The 23,636-nt window shown below is 42.2% G+C and overlaps 1 protein-coding gene across 2 annotated transcripts in view; it reads left to right on the top strand.

The window, feature by feature from the left end:
* Positions 1 to 23,636, top strand: part of LOC126389761 (endonuclease V-like) — a 111,889-nt gene that overhangs the window by 59,581 nt on the left and 28,672 nt on the right. The window contains exon 8 of one of the 2 annotated variants that reach the window (XM_050043621.1): positions 738 to 807. The exons of the other annotated variant lie outside the window; for it this stretch is intronic. Coding sequence (XP_049899578.1) covers positions 738 to 794 — 57 coding nt within the window. The 3' untranslated portion in view covers positions 795 to 807. The remainder of the gene's footprint in view (positions 1 to 737; positions 808 to 23,636) is intronic. 2 annotated transcript variants of the gene reach the window in all.

Here is a 23,636-nt window from a genome sequence, read left to right as displayed (position 1 = left end):
TCAGTCGAATCACAGAAACTGTCAGTGTGTCATTCTGTCAGTCAGTCAGTCACTCTACCAGTGCGCCCCACTTTAAGTGAATACAACATATAAACACTTTAAGTATCTGCCTTTCAACGTGCTACCTCAACTACTAATGTACAGTTTTAGCCCACTAACTATCCTGCTATTGGCAATGGTACTACTGTACTTTCAATAAAGCAATCGTGCTATCAAATTCACAGAAACTCTGTCTGAATACATTGCTCTTCTTAATGGGTTCAGTTGAACCATCATCTGCAGAGAGTTACCCAAAGCACACTTTTATAATAAATAGTGCATCTTTGTTGTTTGTGGAGCCACAGAGGAGATCACAAAAAGAGTTTTCAGATGTTGGGATGCAAAAACAGGCGCTGTAAAATCCTAATGATGTTGAAAAGGCAGTGCTGCCTCAGTAACATTTGTACAAACAACTGCCTGTGTCTCACAGTGATTTACGTTGTTTGTCTGATTTGGCAGCAAACAGAAGAGCTGGATTTGTTCTGTGTAAAGTCAGCATTAAGGCACTTAATTTTAATTTCAAACTTCAGAAGAACATGTTCAGTATATAAGTGCATCAGTGCTCACCTGTGATCGCAGCTAAGAACAGTGAGACAAATGTGGAATCTCTCCCTTTCTTTTTCTTGCTTTTTTTCCCTCTGTCCCTCTCTTTTTCTCACTCCCTCCATCATCATCCTCCTCCCTCTCCTCTTCCACAGGCTGACTGCCGCTCAAGGGAATACCTTCGCACACACTTCCCAGCTGCAGATACATGAAACAAGGAATGGGGTAAGCGACAAAATGCACCACACACGTGTGGGTTCTCACACTCTGAAGTACACAGTCACACGTACACACAAAAATAGGCTATGTGTGGTACCTTGGCATATGGTGAGAGAGGAGGGATTTACACAGGCTTAAAATAGGCTTAAAAGCCACAGCCAGTGACTCATCAAGGAGTTTCCCCAAATCCTAAAGTAAAGCCACATTTGTTGGTAGAAAGCCCAATCATTCTCATCTAATTTGCTGTTTAAATTAAGCAAATTTATTATAGATGAGGATAAACACTCTGGTATTTTCAGAAAACTGAGTTGTTTCAGAATTTGACAGAAAATAATTTGTCTCAAAATTTCTTCTGTCTGCCTTATTAGCTGGAGCACAGCAGGGGCAGAGGAAAGATATAGCAAGGGAATAGTTTCAGTCAAAGCTGTAAAATTAAACTCATACATTACAAACATAATGTAGTCTACATAGCACCGGTCCTAATCCTTTTTATGCTTCTGTGCCAGCGATAGTCGTAGCTGGAGGAATTATGTTTTCAGGTTGTCCGTCCCATTCTTTTTAATGCAATATCTCAGGAATGCCTTGAGGGATAATTACTTTAAATTGACACTAATGTTCATTTGGACTAGTATGAACTGTTGCTGGTGAAAGCTCAAGGTCTCTGTGACCTTGCATTCTTTACATTCTTGAGAGCACAGTATCTCAAGAACACCTTGAGGGAATGTCTTCAAATTTGGCACAAACTTTGAGTAAAGGATAAACTGATTAGAATTTGATGGCCAAAGGTCAAGGTCACTGTGTGACCTCACAAAAATGTTTTTGGCCATAATTCAAGAATTCTTACGCTAACAAGGAGAAAATTTTCACACACATGTCTAATAGGATAAAGTAATGAAGTGATGACATTTAAATTCAAAAGGTCAAACGTTAACTGCACAAAAACACTTTTCTGGCCATTCCTCATCCTCATACCTCAGGATTAGAAAGTGACACACTTGGTCAGATACTGAATTAGTGACACTAATCTTGGTTGCCCACCTTGAAACTGTGCTGATTGTATAGATCTTCTGTGCTGCTGAGGGTAAGATGTGTCTTCACAGTCACTGATGTAAACTGTGCATCTTGACTAGTGCACTGAGGTATGCAACCACGAGGTGGTAATTCTAGTTAGTATTATCCCTTATCGGTAGAGAGGTCAGAGGTCAGTAACAGAGCTGCAGTCCTGCAGCTAGTTGGGATTCAGTTTGTTCCTCAAGACAGGAGCTTGAACTCAGGCTTCCTGTTTCAGTGATGGTACACACCTCCATCCTGCTGCAGCAGAGGAGGAAGTTTAAGAGTTTAAGAGGCTTTGACAAGTTCTCTGCATTTTCAGAGGGGTGTGGACGGGGCAGAGGTGAGCTCAGGACGACTGAGGTTAAGCAGAAACACACAGGCAGAAAGAGAGATGGAACGATGAGGAGAGAAAAAGCCTTTGATCCTGTAATTCTCATCTGACATAACAGGCAGCGCTGCTCAGTTCGACCCTCCCTTCCTCATTACCAATCAAAGCCGCACACCATTTGCACACTGAGATGCTTGGAGAACTCAATCATCCTTCACTCTCACCCTCCACAGCCAAGTATTTTCAAACATGCACAGAATTGAACATTCAGGACAGGAAGTGCTGCAGCTCACACTCAGGTTTGTTCACAGTTGCTCACATGCAGGCTCACCAGGGTGTGTGTGCACTCCCACATCCCTCAGCGACCCCACTGGGAAACATAATGGGATGTCCATGTTCATCCTCTCAGAAGCTCCCTGACGTGGTGAATCCTCTGTGCACGCTCCGCTCTTTGATCAGCCTCTCTACAAAGAGACTGAGACAGGGAGGGAGGCTTTGTGCTGAGTAGGCAGGGCTGTAGCAGGTTCCTCGAGGCCTTAACCCAGCTTTACCTCTCACTCACTCAACAGGCTGCAGGCACATGCAATCAGACACACTGTACCTTTGCAGCTAGAGCAGGTGAGCCATACACCCCAGGCCTATGATCTCTTAATTTGTGTTATAGCAGGGCTAAAATTTCTGTGCAATATCCGTGCATCACTGTAACCAAGACACAGACATAAGACATTTCAGTGAAATTCAGTGGAAAGAAGGGCCATGGGCCAAAACCCCTGAACTCTGAAGAGGAGGAGCAAAATTGTTCTTTGCCTCGATTATTTTAAGACAGGAGCTCAAACTCGATTTATGTGACGGTCATGTGGGCCAGGTTGTTCTCTTTTTGTTGTCTACCTGTTTTCAAACTGTACAAATGTGCTCCAAGTCAACATTTATTTTAGGTTTAGAGGAAACAATTTGGTGTCGGTATCAGTTGTCAACCAGCTTTGTATAATAACAGTGTGGGCAGTATGTGTTAATGAACTGTGATAAACTTCCCTCCATCTTGCCTGCGCCCAGATCTACCTGCTCATCTCTCAGCTTGAATCCAGCAGATTTTTGCTGTTTCTAGAGCTGGTGCTCAAACTGCAGATTGTATTCCCGCATTTTCATATGCCCACCACCACAGACACAAAACGAGGGACCAAACAGTAAAACTAGGCAGTCCTGATCAAATACAAACCAAGATTATTTCACTGCATTGCATATTTCTCACCTAAAATGTCGTAACGTAGTGAGTGCTCTTTTTGGCTGTAATACAAGAATTTGTGAACAGGAACTGGGCGGAGTCTGAAAACACTGAGATCTCAGAACAGTAAAGCTGGGCAGTGCTGATCAAATCTTTCCTCCATCCAAAACAGGCATTTTGTCTGCGGCTGACTAGTTAGCTGGCTAGCTAGCTTGCTAATTCCTCCATGCTTTGCCATTATAACCTTACAGTGGTTACAGAACATGAGCCTGACAAAGTTGTTACTAATGTGCTTTCCTATGCTGGTATGGATGAAGCATCAAGCTGTTTTACTCATGTAGCAGCTGGCTAGTTAGCTAGTTAACTTAAATCCACCATGCTATTATGCTGCACTGGTTACAGAAAATTAGGAAAATAGTAATATGGGACTGTCAGTGCGAAACAACAACACTTTACACTCACTCGCTCCGTCACTCAGTATGTTTACTTGACATCAGAGAAAATTGATTTATTATGTTAGTCTGACTAAAACCAGACTTTTAAAATACATGTAAACATGTTAGTCCAACTGAAATCCTGCTAAATCGAATTTCTCAAAGTCGGACTAACATACCTAGATAATGCGATTGGGAGTCGAATTCCTCCCGCATGGATACAGTCAGTCGGACCCAAACTGGCCTAGGTGCTCTATGCATGCTCCACAGTTTCCATTTCGGGCTTTGACTTGGAAGTCAAATAGCATTAAATTCGTAACAGAAGAGGCGACAACATGGCGAAATCTACCGACAGGGCTGTGCATTTTCATATGGATGAAATGTACAGAGCTGTAAAGTTGTCCACCATGGTACCGGTTTAGTTTGCTTGCTAACTTGTTTGTTGATTGTTTGGTCTGTGACGTAATAGGTTAACTGGAAAAAGATCCAATACTAACAAGTTTAAAGTGGGCATATCATCATCTATCGTAGCGGAATGGGACATACTTCAGTCAATAAATCGATCCCCCTCCCGTGCTTGTATACTGGGACACGGACAGTAGTGCAATGAAATGGCCTAGTCGAGCTATAACTGTAACTCAACTTAACTGTGCGCGTAAACATACTGACTCACTCACAGACATTCGTGTCTACAGGGCAGGCCTTGCATGCTGCAGTCCAGCCAGAAAAGTAGTTTGTTGTATGTTTTGAGGAAGATGGCTGGTGTACATAAAGTACTGACCATACTGTACTACTAAAGACTGTAAGACCTGAGAACTTACTATAGGAAATTCATGGATTTTCAAAAATGTATTACCAATAATTTAGTCTCTCACCTTGGATCTTCCTCTTCAATGTGGGACTGAGCCCTACAGTAACATGCTGAACTTGTTCCAGTGTTCACCTGCAGATAGTCTCGTGGAGCGAGCAGCTCGACAGCGGACTCTGAGTTGTGTCCCTGGGTGGCAGAGGAAGAGAAATAGAGTTTCTGTCTCTGTCAAAGAGAGAGGAGAGAGACATGAAAGACAGAGCAGCAGGAGAGGAGATGAAGAGGTCCGACCAGAAGAGGGAAACAACAGGGGTGCGGAGGGAGGGAGGGGAAGAGCAAGAGTGTGAAAGAATCAATGCCTGTGTAAGAGAGGGAAAGAGAGGAGTTGAGGCAAGAGGATAAAAACTTCGTAGTGTTTCGAGTCCCTGAGTGATACGCTGGTTGTTTCTGGATTTAACTTCCTCTGCCGCTATTGATTGCTTTTATTGCTCAACGGCCATATGATTTCACTGATACTGAAACTACTGAAAGCAATACTTCACCTGGTCACATTTCTTCTATATGGTTTGTTTCCACCTTTTCACTTCTGCCCACTTTCTGCTGTCTCCATTATATGACTTGTCCATTCAGACTGTCACGACCTGGCTCTAAAGCCATGACAAAAAGAGGGAGACTCAGTCTGACGGCATGTATGAATAAATGAATAAAAGGATTCATAAATAATAAATAATTTATTTACCTAAAAAGAATAACTTTGAACCCAGGAAACCCAAAAGCAAGCTAAGGTAACAAGATGTGTTTATCATTAGAATCAGTGGTGAAGGTATGAGTCTGCATGAGTGCTGCGTATAATGTGGGGTGTATGAAAAGTAACAAACAATGCATTGAGGAAAGAGAGCATCTCAGTGACAGGGTTTTTATAGCCTTAGAGCATTGGGCCCAGGTGCTCCGAACAAGGTCAGTCACTCCGCCCACCAGGTAGCCTACCTGCTGCATTAAAGAAACAAAACATATAATAATTAAATAGGCCAGGGGACCATAACAAAACACAGCACAAAGTTTTACAAAATCCATCATATTTACAGACCATCATGCATGTCTTTTAAATTTCACTCACTACGCTTCACCTTTGACCTCCAATCCCAATCTGTGTCTGAATTGGTACTGTGAAATTACTGAGCCACATTCTCATGTTGGTACTTCAGTGTTGTACTGTTTCATGTTTCATGTATTGTATGTAGTCACTTTTATGGGACTTACTGTGACTTTGAAAGCCTGTAACTTAAGGGTAATTACAAACTGTGTCTTGTAAGGTGTCCTTGCGTGCTCTGAAAGGTGCCTATAAATGAAACGCATTATTATTATTAGTAGTAGTACTGGTAGTATAATTATTATAAATAAATAAATAAATAAGGGAGGAAACCAACGATCTTCAGTTCTTATCTGACATGTTTCAGACTGAACACACTGTGAGGAAAAGCTTTTGTTTGTGTTACAAAGAGACAAACAGAAAAGCCCTTCTTTTTTGGGCGACAGGGTGATGCAGTGGAGCTGTTCTCTTTGTGACTGCATGAGTTTTCTCCAGTTTTCTTCGTCACAGTCCGGAAACATGCAGGTTAGGTTGCCCATAGGTGTGAATGGTTGTCTTTTTGTGATTGACTGGTGACCTGTCCAGGGTGTACTCCACCTCTTACCCAATGTCAGCTGGGATCAGCTCCAGCCCATAGGTGCCGACTTGGGTTTTAACATCTGATGACATCATGTCATGAAGAGTTTGGGCTGATTTTGGTAGGTGTCACTGTAATAGCTTGCAGTTGCTGGGTAAGGTAAATATCAATTATTGTGTTCTCTGGTGCACCTTAGTATTATATACTGAAGTCCTTTCCTTCACACTGGTGACTATCTTTACAGTCACCTGAAGGTCGCAGTTACTTGTTCTGCTGTCTCAGTGGAGTGATATAGCACACTGTCTAACTGCAAGTATGTACAACAGATCCACTGCTTACATTTTACACAACCAGCATCAGACTGTTGTAAAATAACCACAGACACCCCACCCACACACACCCCCAATCGATGGGATGCTTCAAAAACAGTTTACACAGCTCCTCCAGAAATTGTAAATGGACTTGCATTTGAATAGCGCTTTCCTAGTCATTTGATCACTCAAAGCGCTTTCACACCACTTGTGACATTCACCCATTCACACACACACATCCATACACTGTTGGCTGAGGCTATCACACAACCTGCTACTCAGTTTTTGTACATACAAACCCAATCACACACTGATGGACTAGCCATTGGGAGCTATTTGGGGTTCAGTATGTTGCCCCGGGGATGCTTCGACATGCGGACTAGAGGAGCCGGGGATTGAACTACTGACCTACTGTTTAGTAGATGACCCACTTTACCTCCTATCTACCTATCTGTTCTTGTCAGTCTTTCACTCTGTAAATCCTAAACACAGGTTAAGCGGGGTAATGGCTGCTCATTGTCTTTTTTTTTAAATGAGACTGGCCAAAATGTCACCTGGAGCAAGTAGGTGTGAGGATGTCATAACATGATAGAGATTGTTCGGGCTCCAAACTAAAGTTTAAAAATGATTTCTATCCCAAGTCCCAGACAACAATGAGTTTCCTTTGAGGAAATCTCCCTGCAGGGTTCCCAAACTGTCAGTGCATCTTGACTTGGAGAGCTCTGTGATTGAATAGAGTGAAAGTAGTGAAGGTAATGAGCCACGATAGTCACAGCTTTTAACGTAGTTACCTATAATGATACATTCCTTCTGCCATGAGTGCGTAAAGGGAGCCTGGTCAAGAAATTACCAAAAGTGTCTTTGGCATGTTCCCAACACACTTACCAGGACTGACCTGACTGTGATCTGGCTGCGCTGCTTGGTCCACGATATTAGAGCCCATGGTGTCTTCCTCTACACGGAGAGTGGGGGGACAAAAAGTCTAGTTGTCCCTCCTATTAAGGTGCCAGAGCTCCAGGCCTCTACAGCCCACTAAATGTGGCATTTGACAAATTAAATGTCAAAAAACGTTTAGTTCATTTGATTGTAGGACTGAGACAGGAAGCACAGGGAGAGCGGCTGATTATATCAAACAAAAATCCGAGCTGCAACTGAACCATGAATGTTGCGATAACCACTTTACCACCAGAACAACCCCCAAAACAATAACTTCATTACGTGTGAATCAGATTTTAATACCATTGCCACATGGTCCCGAACTATCAATAAGCCATCAGGCCATCACTCCTCTGTTTCAACCATGGAGATTGTTCCAATCAACTTCATGCTGTTATACAAACTTTACTGCCCTTTACAAAAACATTTGTAAAATGTCATGGAAAACATTGTCGAGGCAGTTGGCCCAAGGTTGGAGTGATGGGCTCTGTTGGGAGCAGACGCTCTCATTAAAAAGTTATGGTGATACAAGGACACAGCTTGTTGCTGCAGGTACTGTTCAGCTCAGTATTAACTGGAGGACTGAGCTGCAGAGGCAGTGAATGTTTCACTGGCTGTGTACCTGACATTTTTTAAACACCATCACCCCATCTCACCTCCCTATGATTCAGATTAACCTATTAAAGCTGATTTATCAACCAGTTGGGCCACAGTGGTTGAAGGTGTGTGTGGATGTATACTACTATGTATACTACTTTGTATACTTTTACTCCAATACATTTCTCCTAAGCATTGTACTTACCTACTACAAGATAGGTATGATCATGACAGCTATGCGTATCATACCGCTACGAAGGGTGCCTCTCTGTGTCCGTGTCTGACTCCACAGTCCACTGACAATATGACCATATTTGTCAAGTTGGGTAGTTACCCGCACTGGGTGCATATCATACCACTGTGAAAGGTGCCTCTGTGGGTCGCTGTCTGACGCGGACATCACAGACAAAGCGGTGGGAGTGTGAATGGGCTGCTCTCTAAAGTTAGCTAACATTAGCTTCCGTTAGCCACCATAAGCAACTGGTCACACCAGACCATATAAGGCTATGGCAGCAACACCCCTGAGTGTGGTAACTTCAGCAAGGCTTCTTTGTGTTACTTCTAAATTCTTTTAATTTCTAAAAGAATCATGTTTTATTTCTCATTTGTGTGTGTGTGTGTGTGTGTGTGTGTGTTTGTGTGTGTGTGTCTAGTGTGTCCTATAGGACCGTAGCCTCTGGTTGTGTGTATCAGGCGCTCAGCCCAGACTGACCCAGACTGTGGAACAAACAGTTCTGATGCCAACTCTGCTTCTAAGGGACAGTAAATAAAACATGCTTAGGTGACTCAAGGGCTCAAAGCTTTAATGATATTTTTTTTCTCTCTGTCTGTCTCTAGCTCTCTGTCTCTCTGTTCTCCACACTTGTCCTTTCTCTCACACACAAACACAATGAATCAAGGTTAAGAGAGTTGAAGGATAGGTTCACAATTTGTCAAAGTCTGTCCTAAAACAGCAGTCAGGTGCCTGTGTCGGTGTTGAGGCAGATTTTGCTAGCTGTAGTCATTACCCCTGTTCATGGCCATTAAAACATCTCTAAAAGGCTATCAGTGTCAGTGATGGGGGACAAAATCCACTGTCTTTGTTCTGTGCAAAAATGTATTCCAAAGTTACGTCATTATTGCCAAATATATGAAAATAACACCCAAGTTGTAGAAACCAGAGTTATCTTTTAAAGCTGTTGTTGGTAGTTTCTGTTAAAAAAAATGGTCATCTGTTGAAACTGTCATAATATTCACACAGCACATGAGACATGAGACACACGAGACAAATAAGTAAAAAAATATCTTACTCCTTTGCCTGCTCCAATACTTTAGCGCTTCTAATGGCCTTATAAAACCAATTAGGGTGGAGGAGTCTCTAATGCAGCTGTCAATCATGTCAATCACTGCTCATGAACTGTGGTCAAACTGTCAAACTAGGCAGTGCTGATCAAATATGAATCAAGATCTGTTACTGCATTGCCTATTTCTCGCCTCGAATGTTTTCAGAAACATATTTTAGTGCACCGATTCCCAAACTGGTCCAGCCACGGAGTCCAGATTATTTCTTAGTCATTAGTTCAAGGTCCAGGGTGTTTAATACATTTAGCATCATACAGCGTTTGCTGTCTCTGTCAAGTAGCTGTCCATTCTTTATTCACTCTACAGCAGGAAACGGCACTTCAAAATAAAAACTCTGTGCTGGAAATTCACTGTATTTAAAAATAAAGTATAGCCTACTTTTTACAAACCTGATACGTTTGTGAGCCACTTGCGGGCCATTAAGAATAGACCCGAATCACACTTTTGGATGGCAACCCACCAGTTGGGAACCACTGTTTTAGTGTACCATGTAGTTGTGAAATGAGAGCAAAGCTTTCTTATTTTACAGCTAAACAGTACATTAAAATATGTTTCTGAAAACGATTGAGGTGAGAAATAGATAATGCAGTAACAGAATCTTGATTCATATTTGCTCAGCGTTGCTGAGTTTAACAGTTAACATAGCAAATGACATGATTGACAGCTGCGTTAAAGTTTATTTGGCTCTAATTGGTTGTTTTTTGATGATGAAATGCCATTAGAAGAAGGAAGAGATAAAGGGACATGATTTTCTTTGCTATCTGTGTTATGTACTTCTATGGGAATAAATTAGCAGATTCAGCAAATATGACACAGTTATTATAAGAAAAGTCATCAACTGTATATACTTTTTTTAGATCAACAGTGGATTCCCCTCAGCTTTACAGAGCAGTTCAGCCTCTTTTAGCACATTGCTTTGGTTTCAAATCCCTCAGCTTTACTATTTGGGTTTTGTCTCATACCATTTCCAGTAGCAGCAGCAGGCAGCTAACATGTTAGCCAGAACAACTGTATAAAACCATACTGTGTAAAACATATGTGATGTTGAAGGAGTACTATGAATAAATTGTCAGTTCCAGTTTGTAAACAGTATCACCAGCTAGTGGAAGTGAACCGCAGATTCACTCTTTTTTTTTTCAGCGCTGTGTTGTAGCTTTCTCATGGATTGTGCTGCTTATAATCCTGAACCTGGTCACTGCATTTTTTCAAAGTTTCGACATTACTGGCACACTGTGCCCAGGAACATCCCAAACACAGCAAAATAAGTAAATAAATAATAAAAAATCAGAAAATACAGTCAGAAGGCAGGGTCTCTTGTTATGCCTCCACGACAGTCATGGCTGTAGGAATTACACCGGGTTCACACTGGACGTGGAAGCTCCTTGAAACCCGCCAATTTTCCATGGAGCAGTGCCTGCATGCTTCTGGGAGAGAGACACATACACACACACACACACACACACACACACACACACACACACACACACAAGCAGACAGAGACAGAGCTCTAGATATGTGATTTAAACGGAGCAGAGAGCAGATTCGCTTGCTGACCATCGTGGAGAAATGTGTGACTGCTGACGGGCTTCTGTACAACAATTAACAAACCGGGGCGCTACAGTGTCCAGTGTGAACCTATCATGATGTTTTTGGGTTTTCTGTATGTCTATCCCTTGCATCCCACCCATTATGTTGAATACAACATCTTAAGAATGCCTTGAGAGAATTTCTTCAAATTTGGCACAAATGTCTACTGATAAACTGATTAGGTTTTGGTGGTCATAGGGCAAGGTCACTGTGACCTTGCATCCATCTCATTCTGATAAACAAGATATCTCAAGAGAACCTTGTGGGAATTTCTTCAAATTTGGCACAAACATCCACTTGTTTTTGGCCATAACTCATTTCCCACAAATGTCTAATAGGATAAAACAATGACATGATGACATTATATATATTCAAAAGTTGGAAGCCAACTTTACTGTGACATCATAAAGTTATGCAACAACACTTTTCTGGCCATTACTCAATGTTTTAACTCAGAGTTAAACAGAGTGGGAAACATTTGGTCAGATACTGAATTGGTGACACCAATTCAACCCACCTTGAAACTGTGCTGATAGTATAGATCTTCTGTGCTGCTGGGGGGAAGATGTGTGTGAAGCATCCATGTTTTCATAGACGTGGGTGTAAACTGTAAGTGCAACTTGACTGTGTAGCAGAGGCATACAAGTGCAATGTAGTAATTCAAGTTTCTTGGCATGTCTCGTCTTTTCAAACAGTTCCATGGAGAGTCCATTTAGTGTGGCAGTTTCAAATCAACTCATTGTATATGCTGCACGACCAGACTACAAAACTGCAGCCCAGCTTATAGCCTTTCCGTTTTTTTAAAGACCCCTGTATCATTTTGTCAAATGCATTTTATCGCATGCTGTGAGTGAGTGCAAATTTTTTTTTGTCAAAGCATCATAGTTGTTTGCTGTGCTTCACAGTTTGTATGTGCATGAACATAAACCACAAACTGTTCTCTGTTTAATTTAATGTTAAAATCGATGCTGGGGTTATGAAGCCATTTTTCTCCACTAAAGAATCTCCCCAGGTGTTTCCTCTATTGTTCTCTTGTTTCCTTTTCTTATTTGTCCTTGTTTTTACCTTCCCCACTCATTGTTCCCTCGTTTGTTCCAGTTACACTGGCTCAGCTTCATCAAAACATGTTTGTTCTTTGTATATATTCAGCCCTCTCTAATCGCTTCTGTGCGACTCCTCCCTTATCTGGCAGCACGATGAAATCATTGGCACATTCTGCTTTTTGTTGAGATATTAACAGATGGAGTCATTAGTAATTTTTAACCAGTGAAGGACAACTTTTAGCCAAGAGGGTTTTTCTTTATTTATCCACTCTCCAGCATTTTCAGTATACATGTTTTTCTGTCTTTTTTGCTGCTTTTTATCACTGGCCCCTCCATTGCCTTGATACGTCTTTCCCTCCATGCCTTCCTCCCTGTGGAGGGAGCTTCACAGTGTGCCTGAGGCAGCTGCAGGCATCGAGTGGGGCCCACATACTACAGTAACAGTGTGTATGTGTGTCTACAGTATATATGTGTATTTGTGTGTTTATGCATTGAAGTGGGGATTGGGAGGGAGATGATAGGGAGGGAGATAAATTGCAAAAAGGTCAGAAAGTGTAAGGGTGGCACGGGGGTACACACACACACACACACACACACACACACACACACACACGTGCACGCGTGTGTGTGTGTGTGTGTGTGTGCATGTGTGTGCTGATTTACGGAGTTGAGAGCACAGATAACAGGGAGGGAGATAAATCAAGAGATGGTTTGAAAGTTAAAGGGTGGGTGGGAGCAAGAGGGAGAGTTGACATGGCATCATTGGACTGTGAAAGAGTCTCTCTCCCTGTTCATTCCCTGCATCGGCATTCTGTCATCTGTTTCCACGCCAACAGAGATACAAATTACATAGGAAAGAGAAAAAAGGGAAAGGAAAAAGTGCATGTTGCACATTTGCAGAGCAAACCCTCAAAGACTGACTCCCTGGGATGAGGAGGAGGGGGGATGATGGGGATGATGTTGAGGAGAGTAGCTGAGGGAGAAAAGCCGATGCTTGATGTGGAAGCCTACAGATAGAGGAAAGACCCTTCCCTCTCCCTCCCCTCTGTCTTTCTATCTTCATCCATCCTCCCCACTGTCTGTCTGAGGCAGCTGAGGAGAAACCGCATCCATTTCATCACGCCTGGCCTCACACAGAAAAACCCTCAGTATCGTGTTTTGCGTGGCCTCGCCTCCCTCTGCCAGGACGCCGCCATGCGCCGCTCAAGTGTTGATAAATTGCCACCACCTGCCTCATTTTTCACCAGTGCGCCCGCCTCGTCGTCAAACACATACACACTGACACAAAACCCCCGTGCACTCCTCAGCGATAACAAGAACAATCGCTGAGTCCCAGGAATGAGAGATGGGAGGAGAGGGAAAAGAAAATGGGTGGGTGAATAAGTGGGTAGGGTCTGGGGAAGGGGCAGCAGCAAACATTGCTTCATTTAGCTGTTGACAGACAGGCAGAGACAGTTTGGCTATGACAAAATCACTGTATGCTGAAGAATAAGAGCTCAGTTTACTTTCAGTAGAATAAAGTTAAAATAAGTTGAGGTGAGGGGCGGTGCCAATGCATATCATATATAGTCACTGTATTGTGGCTTGTTCCACATGGGATATAAAATTGACCATACAGGAACATCGAGTATAAATGGTCACATCACTTTTTTTAGCCACTGGCATGAGACTTTGGCGTTTTGGTTCTCTCACTCTAACGTCGTGGCTCTTTCCCTCTCCAGACACACACACACATAAAAAGACTAACAGACATGATATGTCGCACACACTCCACCCATCCAGATCACTTTCTCCCAAGCGATAGTGTGTCCCAGCCACAGGCTAAGCGTCTTTCTAATCTGCAAGGTTCCAGACCATGATCATTTGTTCCCATTTTGTGACCATGGAGCACCACTGCTACTTGCAGATGTTATTAATATATTGACTGGAGAGCTGGTCATTTGTTTGCAGCTCACAATTAATAAATCTTCACATTTAATGGTGCTGGGCTTACAGTTTACCTTAATGAGATTAACAATAGCATGAGCAGATGGTGTGTGCCTTTCCGTATCTGCAGGGTTTCAGACTACGACTATTTAGTCACATTTTGTGACCATGGAGCACCATGGACACCATGGACACCATGGATTTGCGACTTGCAAATATTATTAATGTATGAACTGGAGAGCTGTTAATGTATCTCCAGCTCACAGTGAGTAAATCCTCACATTTAAAGGTGCCACTGTAACAGTTAAACTTTCTGCTAACCGCTAACATCTGACTGCTGACCAGAAGCTTCAGGTTTACACCAAAAACATCAACACTACATTAAGACATTATTAAACTTTATAATGACAGTATCTACTTTATTTAACTTTATTGTTACTGTAGTTCATTGTATTTTAGTAGTCTACAGCACTTATGAGGAGATTTCAAAATATTGTGATATATACCTTGTGTCACGATACAGCCTAAATATATCACCATATTATTTTTAAGCCCTATCGTCCAGCCCTAGTTGAGCCATATACATTTTTAGTTTGGCTTCACTGACTCTATGTCCAGTACTTGTGGTTATACTAAAGGAAGGAAAAAGGTGGAAAGCAGGAGTGTTTAAACAAAATTAATAATCCCTTCAAATGCTCAATAGCAGTGGATTTTATACAGGCTCTCTGTTTCCCACAAACACCTCGTCATAACCATTCCTTCATTTCCAGCAGCCTTCACCGTAAATCACACCCTGAGGCAGTTGTGTCTGAGAGGGTGAGTCATGCCATAGATTCATGTGGCACACTACTGTGTTCAGAAGACATCACTACAGCAAGAGAAGGGTGTGGAGCTGACTCAAACCTATAGAAAGACACATGGACGAGTAAATCAATAGAGTGTTCACTTTGTCTGTTTCTCTGTGCTCCCGTCATGCTGTGACCTTTTCCCCAGGACTTTTTTTCTGCTAGCAGATGATGTCAGTGAGGCAGAGTCATGCTTAGCCGAGAGGTTTATACACTAATAATCACTCTTAAAATTCACTGGGTGCAAAGATCTTGTTTGTAAGTAAAAGGTGGATGTATATTGCACCATCACGATTTACTTCAGGCATACTGAGCTTTTGCTCCTGGCTCCCCAGTAGAAGAATAGCTTCAGAGCTAATCCTCTATGAAGTGTGTTTATTTAGATCTGAATAGAAAGAAATTTAGGAGAAAAAAGCTTAGATATGGCTAGAAAGTTTTTATACCTAGCTGCATTGGAGAAGTTGGCATTTAGAAAAAGACAGATTTTTCAAACAGGACCTGGTCCTGCTCACTGCACTCTAGACAAAGCATTCATATCATGCTGCCACTCACCGTTACATGCCTTCACTCTACTACAGTAAAAATAATTTTTAAAAAACAGCACAAACAGGGGCCCTTGTTGCATGACACCCTTGTCTTTCACCATAGCAGCTAACAAAAACAACACATGGAGTGACAAAATCATTAATAAAACATAAATACCATCTTGGGTGTGAAGCAGTGATGGAATGCTTTGAAGTATCAGAGTTACTGGTTAAATATGTCATAATGTCACCTCTTCTTGAATGTATTCATATAAATGTGCAGTTGATGACTCAGGTTTGAGTCAGCAAAAATGTTTGCTTAAAATCTGTGTAGAATTTATAGACACAGACAACCCAAACATGTGAATGTCCATTTAATTTGTGCAGGTTTGGCATGTTTGTTCATGTATTATTTACAGTAGTATTTACCATGTATTTAGCTTTTAGAATACACACTCAGTTCATGTTTAGAGAGGCATATTTTTAAAGTTTTCTGTCAAAATAAAGGGGCAATCCACCAATTTTATACATGAAAGTCAGTTTACTTGCCAAGTAAAGCCTGTAAAAACAAGGAATGCACCTTAATATCGGCACGCCATTTATTTCAGCCAATATTGGCTTTGAAATGAACTATCAGCCAACTTATTTTGCACAATGAATGAATATTACATACATTGAAAATTATTCTATTTCATGTCTCCATCTGCTGGTGGGCCATCATGATAAGAGTATGCATGCATAATATGATGTTAATTCCACTACAGAAGAGACTTGATGATCGCTAAAATAAGGCGGGGAAAAAGTGTTTATATTGATATCAGTGTTGGCTATTGTTCAATATGAGTTTTTACATATCAGCATATCAGATATTGGCAAAAAATCCAGCAGTATGCATCCCTAGTAAAAACAGTTTATAATGTGTCCTGTGGCTCTGGATGAGCTTTGTAAAGTCAGAGAAAATTACTCTGATGATATCATTAGTGTTATATTGAGTTAAGGCCTTTGCACTGTGGGACACATAGCTGCATTCACAAGGAGATAGAGGAACAAGAAGCACAATATCATTTCATAATTCAGATAGAGAGAGAGAGGGACAGGGTGGAGACAGAGAGGTAAGACAGTTCAGCTGCTTCAGCCGCAGTGCCAAAAGCAAGACACGGGCAGAGGATGAAGACAGCCAGGGAGGTACCTTCAGTGGAGAGAACAGAGGGTGATTTATTTTTGTTTTTTGTTTTTTGTTTATTTTATTGCACATTTTCAACAAATTGAAAAATAAAATGCATCAGACACAGTGTGCAACGTTTCCGTGCCTTATCATTTTTATCTAATGACGGATTTAAAAAATGCATATGAAAAAAAGGATTTGCTGTACGAAGGACTTTAGGCTTGAGACATCCTGTGTAATTAACTGGGGGCATGGAGAGAAATGTGAGGGCATTTGAGAGCAGGGAAGGTCTAATGAAAGTTTCTGTTGAGTTGCATGATGGGAAAACTAAGAGCCAGTGTTTTTTGGAGCTTGACTCATACTAGGGACTAAAAGTTAGGATATTGTGGCCTCTGCTGCTTTGATTTTTGACCTTTTTTAAAATCTGTCTTGCACAAGCCCCCCCAGCTTTGTGGATGTGCATTACTAGATCACTGGACTACCCCTTTAAAAAGTTCAAGCCCAGTAGAACATTTCAGTTCCTAAAGATGAGTGACTTAATGTGACAAGTAATTGTAATTTAGCTGTTACTGCTCAGTACCCCATGTTGACATACTGTACTCTGGCGACTATGTATTGGAGTAAAGAAAGTGCCCTGAATGTGTATTTGAATGAAGCTTAGCATTTATTCATTCACTTATGACATTCAAGTCACTTATGCAAGGTTAGACAAAAGCACTGTGTTTTCTGTGTTTTGTGTTTCTGGTCACTCTTAAACTGACAAAACAAGTTCCTGTAGCGATGTACCTTATTTGCACTGTTGTCAGCGGCGTCTTGTTCTGTTGTGGCATCCTGACATGTGTGATTGATAGATGACCAGGCCAACACCGCCTGGCTCATGAGTTATAACGACAGGTGAGATGCTGCAGTACCAGACAAATGGCCTTGTTTATCTGTGATAGAAGCCCTGGCACAAAGCACACTCACTCAAACCAACATCCTACACACACCTGTGTGTCCTTACCTCTGTACCCTCCCGTGCGCTCACGAGCAGTCCAGGTGTCTTGCCATCCACTTCACCACAAACTCGAACTTCTCACATGCCCTCGTTATAAACCAGAAAATCAATGGTGCCTTATGTTCCCTGAGGCTTCTAAAGACAAATCAATTGAGGCCGATCTATTGTAATAAGGACGCGTCAGCCTTGGACGAGGCAGAGGAGATGCTGCGAACATCGGTTATTAGATTTTCCGGCGAGGAGAAATGAGGCTCAGCAGACAGGGCCAGGGCTTTTGTTTTCATTGAGTGGCTGTTATGTGAAGTCCACCCCTGCTTAGTAACTCCATCGTCACTGCCAGCGGGCCACTGCTCTCCCACTTGTAAGGTGCTTTAGTCAGCAGCGATGCTCGGCTCATCAGGAGTGGGATTAACGCTCTCAGAAGCCTCTTCCACTGACTGGAGGCTTTAGACATTAATGAGATTCCCACCTTAGCTTTGTTGTGTAACATTGAACTGTGTGTTAAACTATTCAAGAGATCTTTGCCAGATGTCTATTGGATCCATGATCAGAATGTTAAATTAATTCTTGTAGGAGTTCATCGTGTATTTGGTATTATAAAATGGATACAGCTCATTGGTCCAACAGTTTGTTGAGTTAACACTTTGGTCCACAGTATAGCATGTCCCCATCCACTCTTTTTTTTTTTTTTTTGAAATCATCATTGCACATTATGTGAAACACCAGGTGGGAGTGAGAATTGATGTTCGTGTGTGTGTGTGTGTGTGTGTGTGTGTGTGTGTGTGTGTGTTTACTAGTGATGTTACGTCCGCTCCACTAGCCAAGACTTTGCTCTGCTCTGCCTGTGTCTGTCTTAAATTTTAGCAGTGACTGGTTTGACCACAGAGATGGAAGTGACAGCTAACATGAGCCTGATCACAATCTTTCAATGTCGCAGATGTTGTGAGTTCTGAGTGAGCGTGCATTGGCATGCTGACTGCAGGAATGTCCCCCAGAGCTGTTGCTTCTGAACTGAATGTTTATTTCACTACCATAAGCGGTCTCCAGTGTTGTTTTTGTGAATTTGGCAGTACATTGAACTGGCCTTACAACCGCATATCAAGCATAACCACACCAGTCAGGAACTCCACATCCAGCATCTTCACTGCAAGATTATCTGAGACCAGCCAGCCAAACAGCTGGTGCAACATTTGGTTTGCACAACTCAAAGAAATCCTGCACAAACCTGTAAAAACCATTTCAGGGAAGCTTGTCTGCATGATATTTGTCCTCACCAGGGTCTTGACCTAACTCAGGTTGACTATGACTGACTTGAGCGGGCAACTGCTCACCTTCTGTGGCATTATGGTAGGGCTGGCATTGTTACGGACAAAGAACACAGGGACATTTTATTGATGGCAGTTTGAATGCATGATAATGCATGGTCCTATGTATACAATGGCCTGCATGCTCACCAGACATGTTACCCACTGAGCATATTTGGGATGCTGTGGATTGGTGTGTACAACATAAAGCCTAATAAATGTCCTTTTTCATATAAAAGTATAAATTTTAGAGCAGCCTTTAATTGTGACCAGCCCAAGACACACCTGTGTAGTAGTGTGCTGTTTATCCAGCGTCTTGATATGCCATACCTGCCAGGTGGATGGATTATGCTCATAAAAAAATCTTGGATCTTCAACTTAAACCTGTGAAAAACGGGGGCAAAAACACAAGTGTTGCATTTTAATTTTTGTTCTGTGTAATTTCTCACCAACTGTGAGGCAATATGATGTTAATTTAATCAAAAATGAATATGTTGTGGTGTGTAATGAACGCTGAAGTTCCAAGGGACTGTTGGCAAGTCTAGATTTTTTGTTGATCCAGTACACTGTGGCACTTAGTTGCCTCGAAAGATCTCTCACCCTCCCTCCCTCTCTGAAACTGCTTGGTTATTCCAGTGTACATCTTTCAAAGTATTCAGACAACATGTTCCATTATGAAGGCTCAGGATTCTTCAAAGCCCTCTTTACTCTGTTTTTTGCTCCATGAAAAGTAATCAGCTTTTCTTTTAAACTCACAGGCTCATTCACATCAATGCTGTCCTGACATCTCTGGGAATAATACCTGAAAGATGATTTGTTTAACTTTGTGCATATGTTTGTGTGAGTGTGTGCTTGTGCAATTGATCAGAGTTGGCTGATGCTGATGAATATTAATAATTCTACAGAGAGCATTAGATAGACATCTGCCCAGAACACTTCAGTACACCTCATCACAGTGAACTGAGCCAAGCACACTCACTGAATAAAGATCACTCTGTCTATTCTTCTGATTCTCTAGTCATGTCTGTCTGTCTAGTAGAGGTTTGCCCAACTAGTCCACTAGTTTGTTAGTCTGCACTTTGGGCAGTAGTCCCTACTTGTGTAGTTAAAATATAATTTAAGCTAACATTACCCAGATACACAGTTGTTAATGTGAGGTTTGTGGATCTCCGAATTGCAGCCTTGCTCTTTGCAGGTGATGTGGTTCTGTTGGCTTCATCACACTGTGACCTCTAGCATGCACTGAGGTGGTTTGCAGCTGAGTTGAAGCGGTGTGAGGCCATGGTTCTTTGCCGTAAAATGTAGGATTGCTCCCTCAGGGTTGGGAGAGAGTTACTGTCCTAAGCGAGGGAGTTCAGGTATTGTTCACAAGTGAGGGCAGAATAGGGCGTGAGATGGATAGGCGGTTTGGCGGGGTGTCTGCAGTGATGCGGGCGCCAGACTGTTGTGGCAAAGAGGTAGTTGAGCCAGGAGGCAAAGCTTTTGATTTATCGTTCCATGTACATCCCAACCCTCACCTATGGTCATGAGCTTTGGGTAGTAACTGAAAGAGTGAGATGGCAGATACAAGCAGGTGAAATGAGTTGCCTCCGTAGGGTAGCTGGCCTCAGCCTTAGGGATAGGGTGAGGAGCTCAGACATCTGGAGGGAGCTCCGGAGTAGAGCTGCTGCTCCTTCACATCGAAAGGGGTCAGTGCAGGCATCTGATCAAGATTCTTCCTGGATGCCTCCCATTAAAGGTTATCTAGGCACATTCAACTAGTAGGAGTCCCCAGGGCAGACCCACAACACTCTGGTGGGATTATTTATATCATTTGGCCTTGGATTGGCTCCATAACCCCCAGGAGCTGGAAAGCATTGCTAGGGAAAGGGACGTCTGGAGTACCTTGCTCAGCCTGCTGCCCCTATGACCTGGCCCTGGAAAAGCGGATAAAAACTGCGATGGATGGATAATGTGTAAAGGTGCTAAAGCTAGGTACCTATATGGCTAGCTGTCAGTCTAGCTATCCAGGTATTTTTCTAGCTATCTTGCTATCTCCATCTGTCCACTGTAGCTATGGGTCTTAGTTACTGTTGAGGATACTAGGTCATATGTGGTTTTTTTTAAAGTGGGTCTACCTGCAGCCTCACAGACCCTACAAACCACACCCCTATCAAACACACCCATTATCATAATTTGTTGTCAGTGTCAGACAGTTTACTTATTGTCTCTTTGAAGCCCAAAGTTCAAATATTACTCCTGGACAGGCAAGTTGGTCCATCTTTGATGATGAGCTCCTTACCTGGCCTGTTAATATCCAAGACAAAGTTGATCTGGGGAGGAGGTATACAAGTAAATTAACAGGGAAATAAAGAAGGGAGCATAAACATCAGTCATTTTTCCAAATAAATAAAATAAAATAAAATATTGAGTGGGGTGGCACGGTGGTGTGGTGGTTAGCACTTTGCTGGTTCGATCCCGGGCGTGGGAGCCCTTCTGTGCGGAGTTTGCATGTTCTCCCCATGTCAGTGTGGGTTCTCTCCGGGCACTCCGGCTTCCTCCCACAGTCCAAAGACATGCAGATTGGGGACTAGGTTAATTGGTGACTCTAAATTGTCCGTAGGTGTGAATATGAGCGTGAATGGTTGTTTGTCTCTATGTGTCAGCCCTGCGATAGTCTGGCGACCTGTCCAGGGTGTACCCTGCCTCTCACCCGATGTCAGCTGGGATAGGCTCCAGCCCCCCCGCGACCCTCAAGAGGATGAAGCGGTTAGAAGATGAATGAATGAATGAAAATATTGAGTATAATAATGATAGTGGGCAGAATCATCAGTTTACCAGCTGCTCTTGAAGGGGATTATGACCAAAGGGTCCATGGCATTGTTGCAGAGGTTCACACTAATAGTGCATCTAGTGTTCTTCAAGTATTACCTCCTCTCACCTATCCACACCTAGCCCCCAATCACTGCCACTGCCCACACCCCAAACTAAATAAATTACTGTATAGTGCTAGAGATCACTAACAGTGATTACTTTTAAAAGTCAATAAAAATCAATCTGAGTACATGTTTTTCCACTTCAGCAATGTATCATATTATGCAGAAAGTGAAAACAGAGATGCAGTAAACATATACTGTAATGCCATTGAAATTTTATTGAGCCTGCATGAACCAAATGTTGTACTAGTTCAAAAACATAAACAATAAAATTCACATGTATCCAAGTGAGTTGGTACAGGTTTTGCCACCTGCTTCATGTAATCGCTATAGCTGAAAGATGTGTTGTGATTTCAGTTCTGAGGAACACAAAATTAAAAAAGCAATAATGGGAAAAGAGGACCAGGACCTTGCAGCTGTTGGGTTGTGGACTTGCCCTCTGTGTCAATCAATGTGGAATCAGGATGTTAGAGTGAGGGGCAGAGTGCTTGGCTTTTGGATGCTGTAAACTTGATATGTTGTTTCAAATGATGAAGATGTGGCTGACGTTCAGACTTGCTCTTTTAGACCCGGTGGTCATAATTTGCACAGAAATGCGAGATCTTTTTTCTCTTGGAATCAGCACTGATCTTTTCAATAAAAGTCTTACAAATTACCATATAAGTTGGCTTCGGCAGTATTGGTCACTGCTTCTTCTGAAGTGTTATTAGCTCTAGTTATGCCACTATTGTATTGCGTCGGCATACCGGGTGTCGTAAACCCTTGAGTGCCATAAAACGAGTGTTGTTAATTGTCGAGAGAGTGAATGCTCATTAATTTTTTTAAGCACCTGTCCTGTTAGGGGTCATGGGTGTGCTGGAGCCTGTCCCAGCTGACATTGAGCGAGAGGCAGGGTACACTCTGGACAAGTCGCCAGACAATCACAGGGCTGACACATACAGACAGACAGCCATTCACGCTCACATTCACACCTACGGCCAATTTAGAGTCACCAATTAACCTAACCTGCATGGTTTTGGACTGTGGGAGGAAGCCAAAGTACCTAGAGAAAACCAACGCTGACACAGGGAGAACATGCAAACTCCACACCAGACAAGTGCACTCAGTAAAGTGCAGATCTCTGCCAGGTGGCTGCCTGAGTCAGTTGCAGCCTTTCTAGTGTATTTCCAACAGATATGCCGGAACGCGTTTCAGAAGCTAATAAAAATACATGCCTTATCTATTTTTGACAGAGCCACAGCAACACGGCTGGCCCTCTAAGTGAAATACAGATACAACATAATTATGAGGATGAATGTATTTTTTAAACACATTCAGAAATCTTTGATCCATGTCATTTATAATTGGACTTTTATCGGTATTAACTTATCGGTATTACTGTCCATAGGCTACAGCACAACAAAGGAGGAAATAACAATAACAACAACAAAACAAAACAAAAATAGATAGAAAAAAGTAACCATTTGACTACAGTCACCTACTTACTTACTTGTGGTAGAAGCATACATACAGTCAGGTCCATAATTATTTGGACAATGATACAGTTGTCGTCATTTTGGCTCTGTACACCACCACAATGGGTTTTAAATGAAACAATGAATACCTGCTTAAAGTGCAGACTCTCAGCTTTCATTTAAGTCTTTTTTCAAAAATGTAATATGAACCGTGTAGGAATTACAACCATTTCTTCACACAGTCCCCCAACTCTAAGGGCTCATAAGTATTTGGACAAACTAACATAATCATCAATTAAACAGTCAGTTTTAATACTTGGTTGCAAATCCTTTACAGTCAATGACTGCCTGAAGTGTTGGACACATAGGCATCATCAG

Source organism: Epinephelus moara, chromosome 5 (genome assembly GCF_006386435.1).
Source record: "Epinephelus moara isolate mb chromosome 5, YSFRI_EMoa_1.0, whole genome shotgun sequence".
Lineage (NCBI taxonomy): Eukaryota > Metazoa > Chordata > Actinopteri > Perciformes > Serranidae > Epinephelus > Epinephelus moara.
The sequence above is the reverse complement of the archived record's forward strand: the minus strand, read 5'-3'. Positions and strand labels throughout refer to the sequence as shown.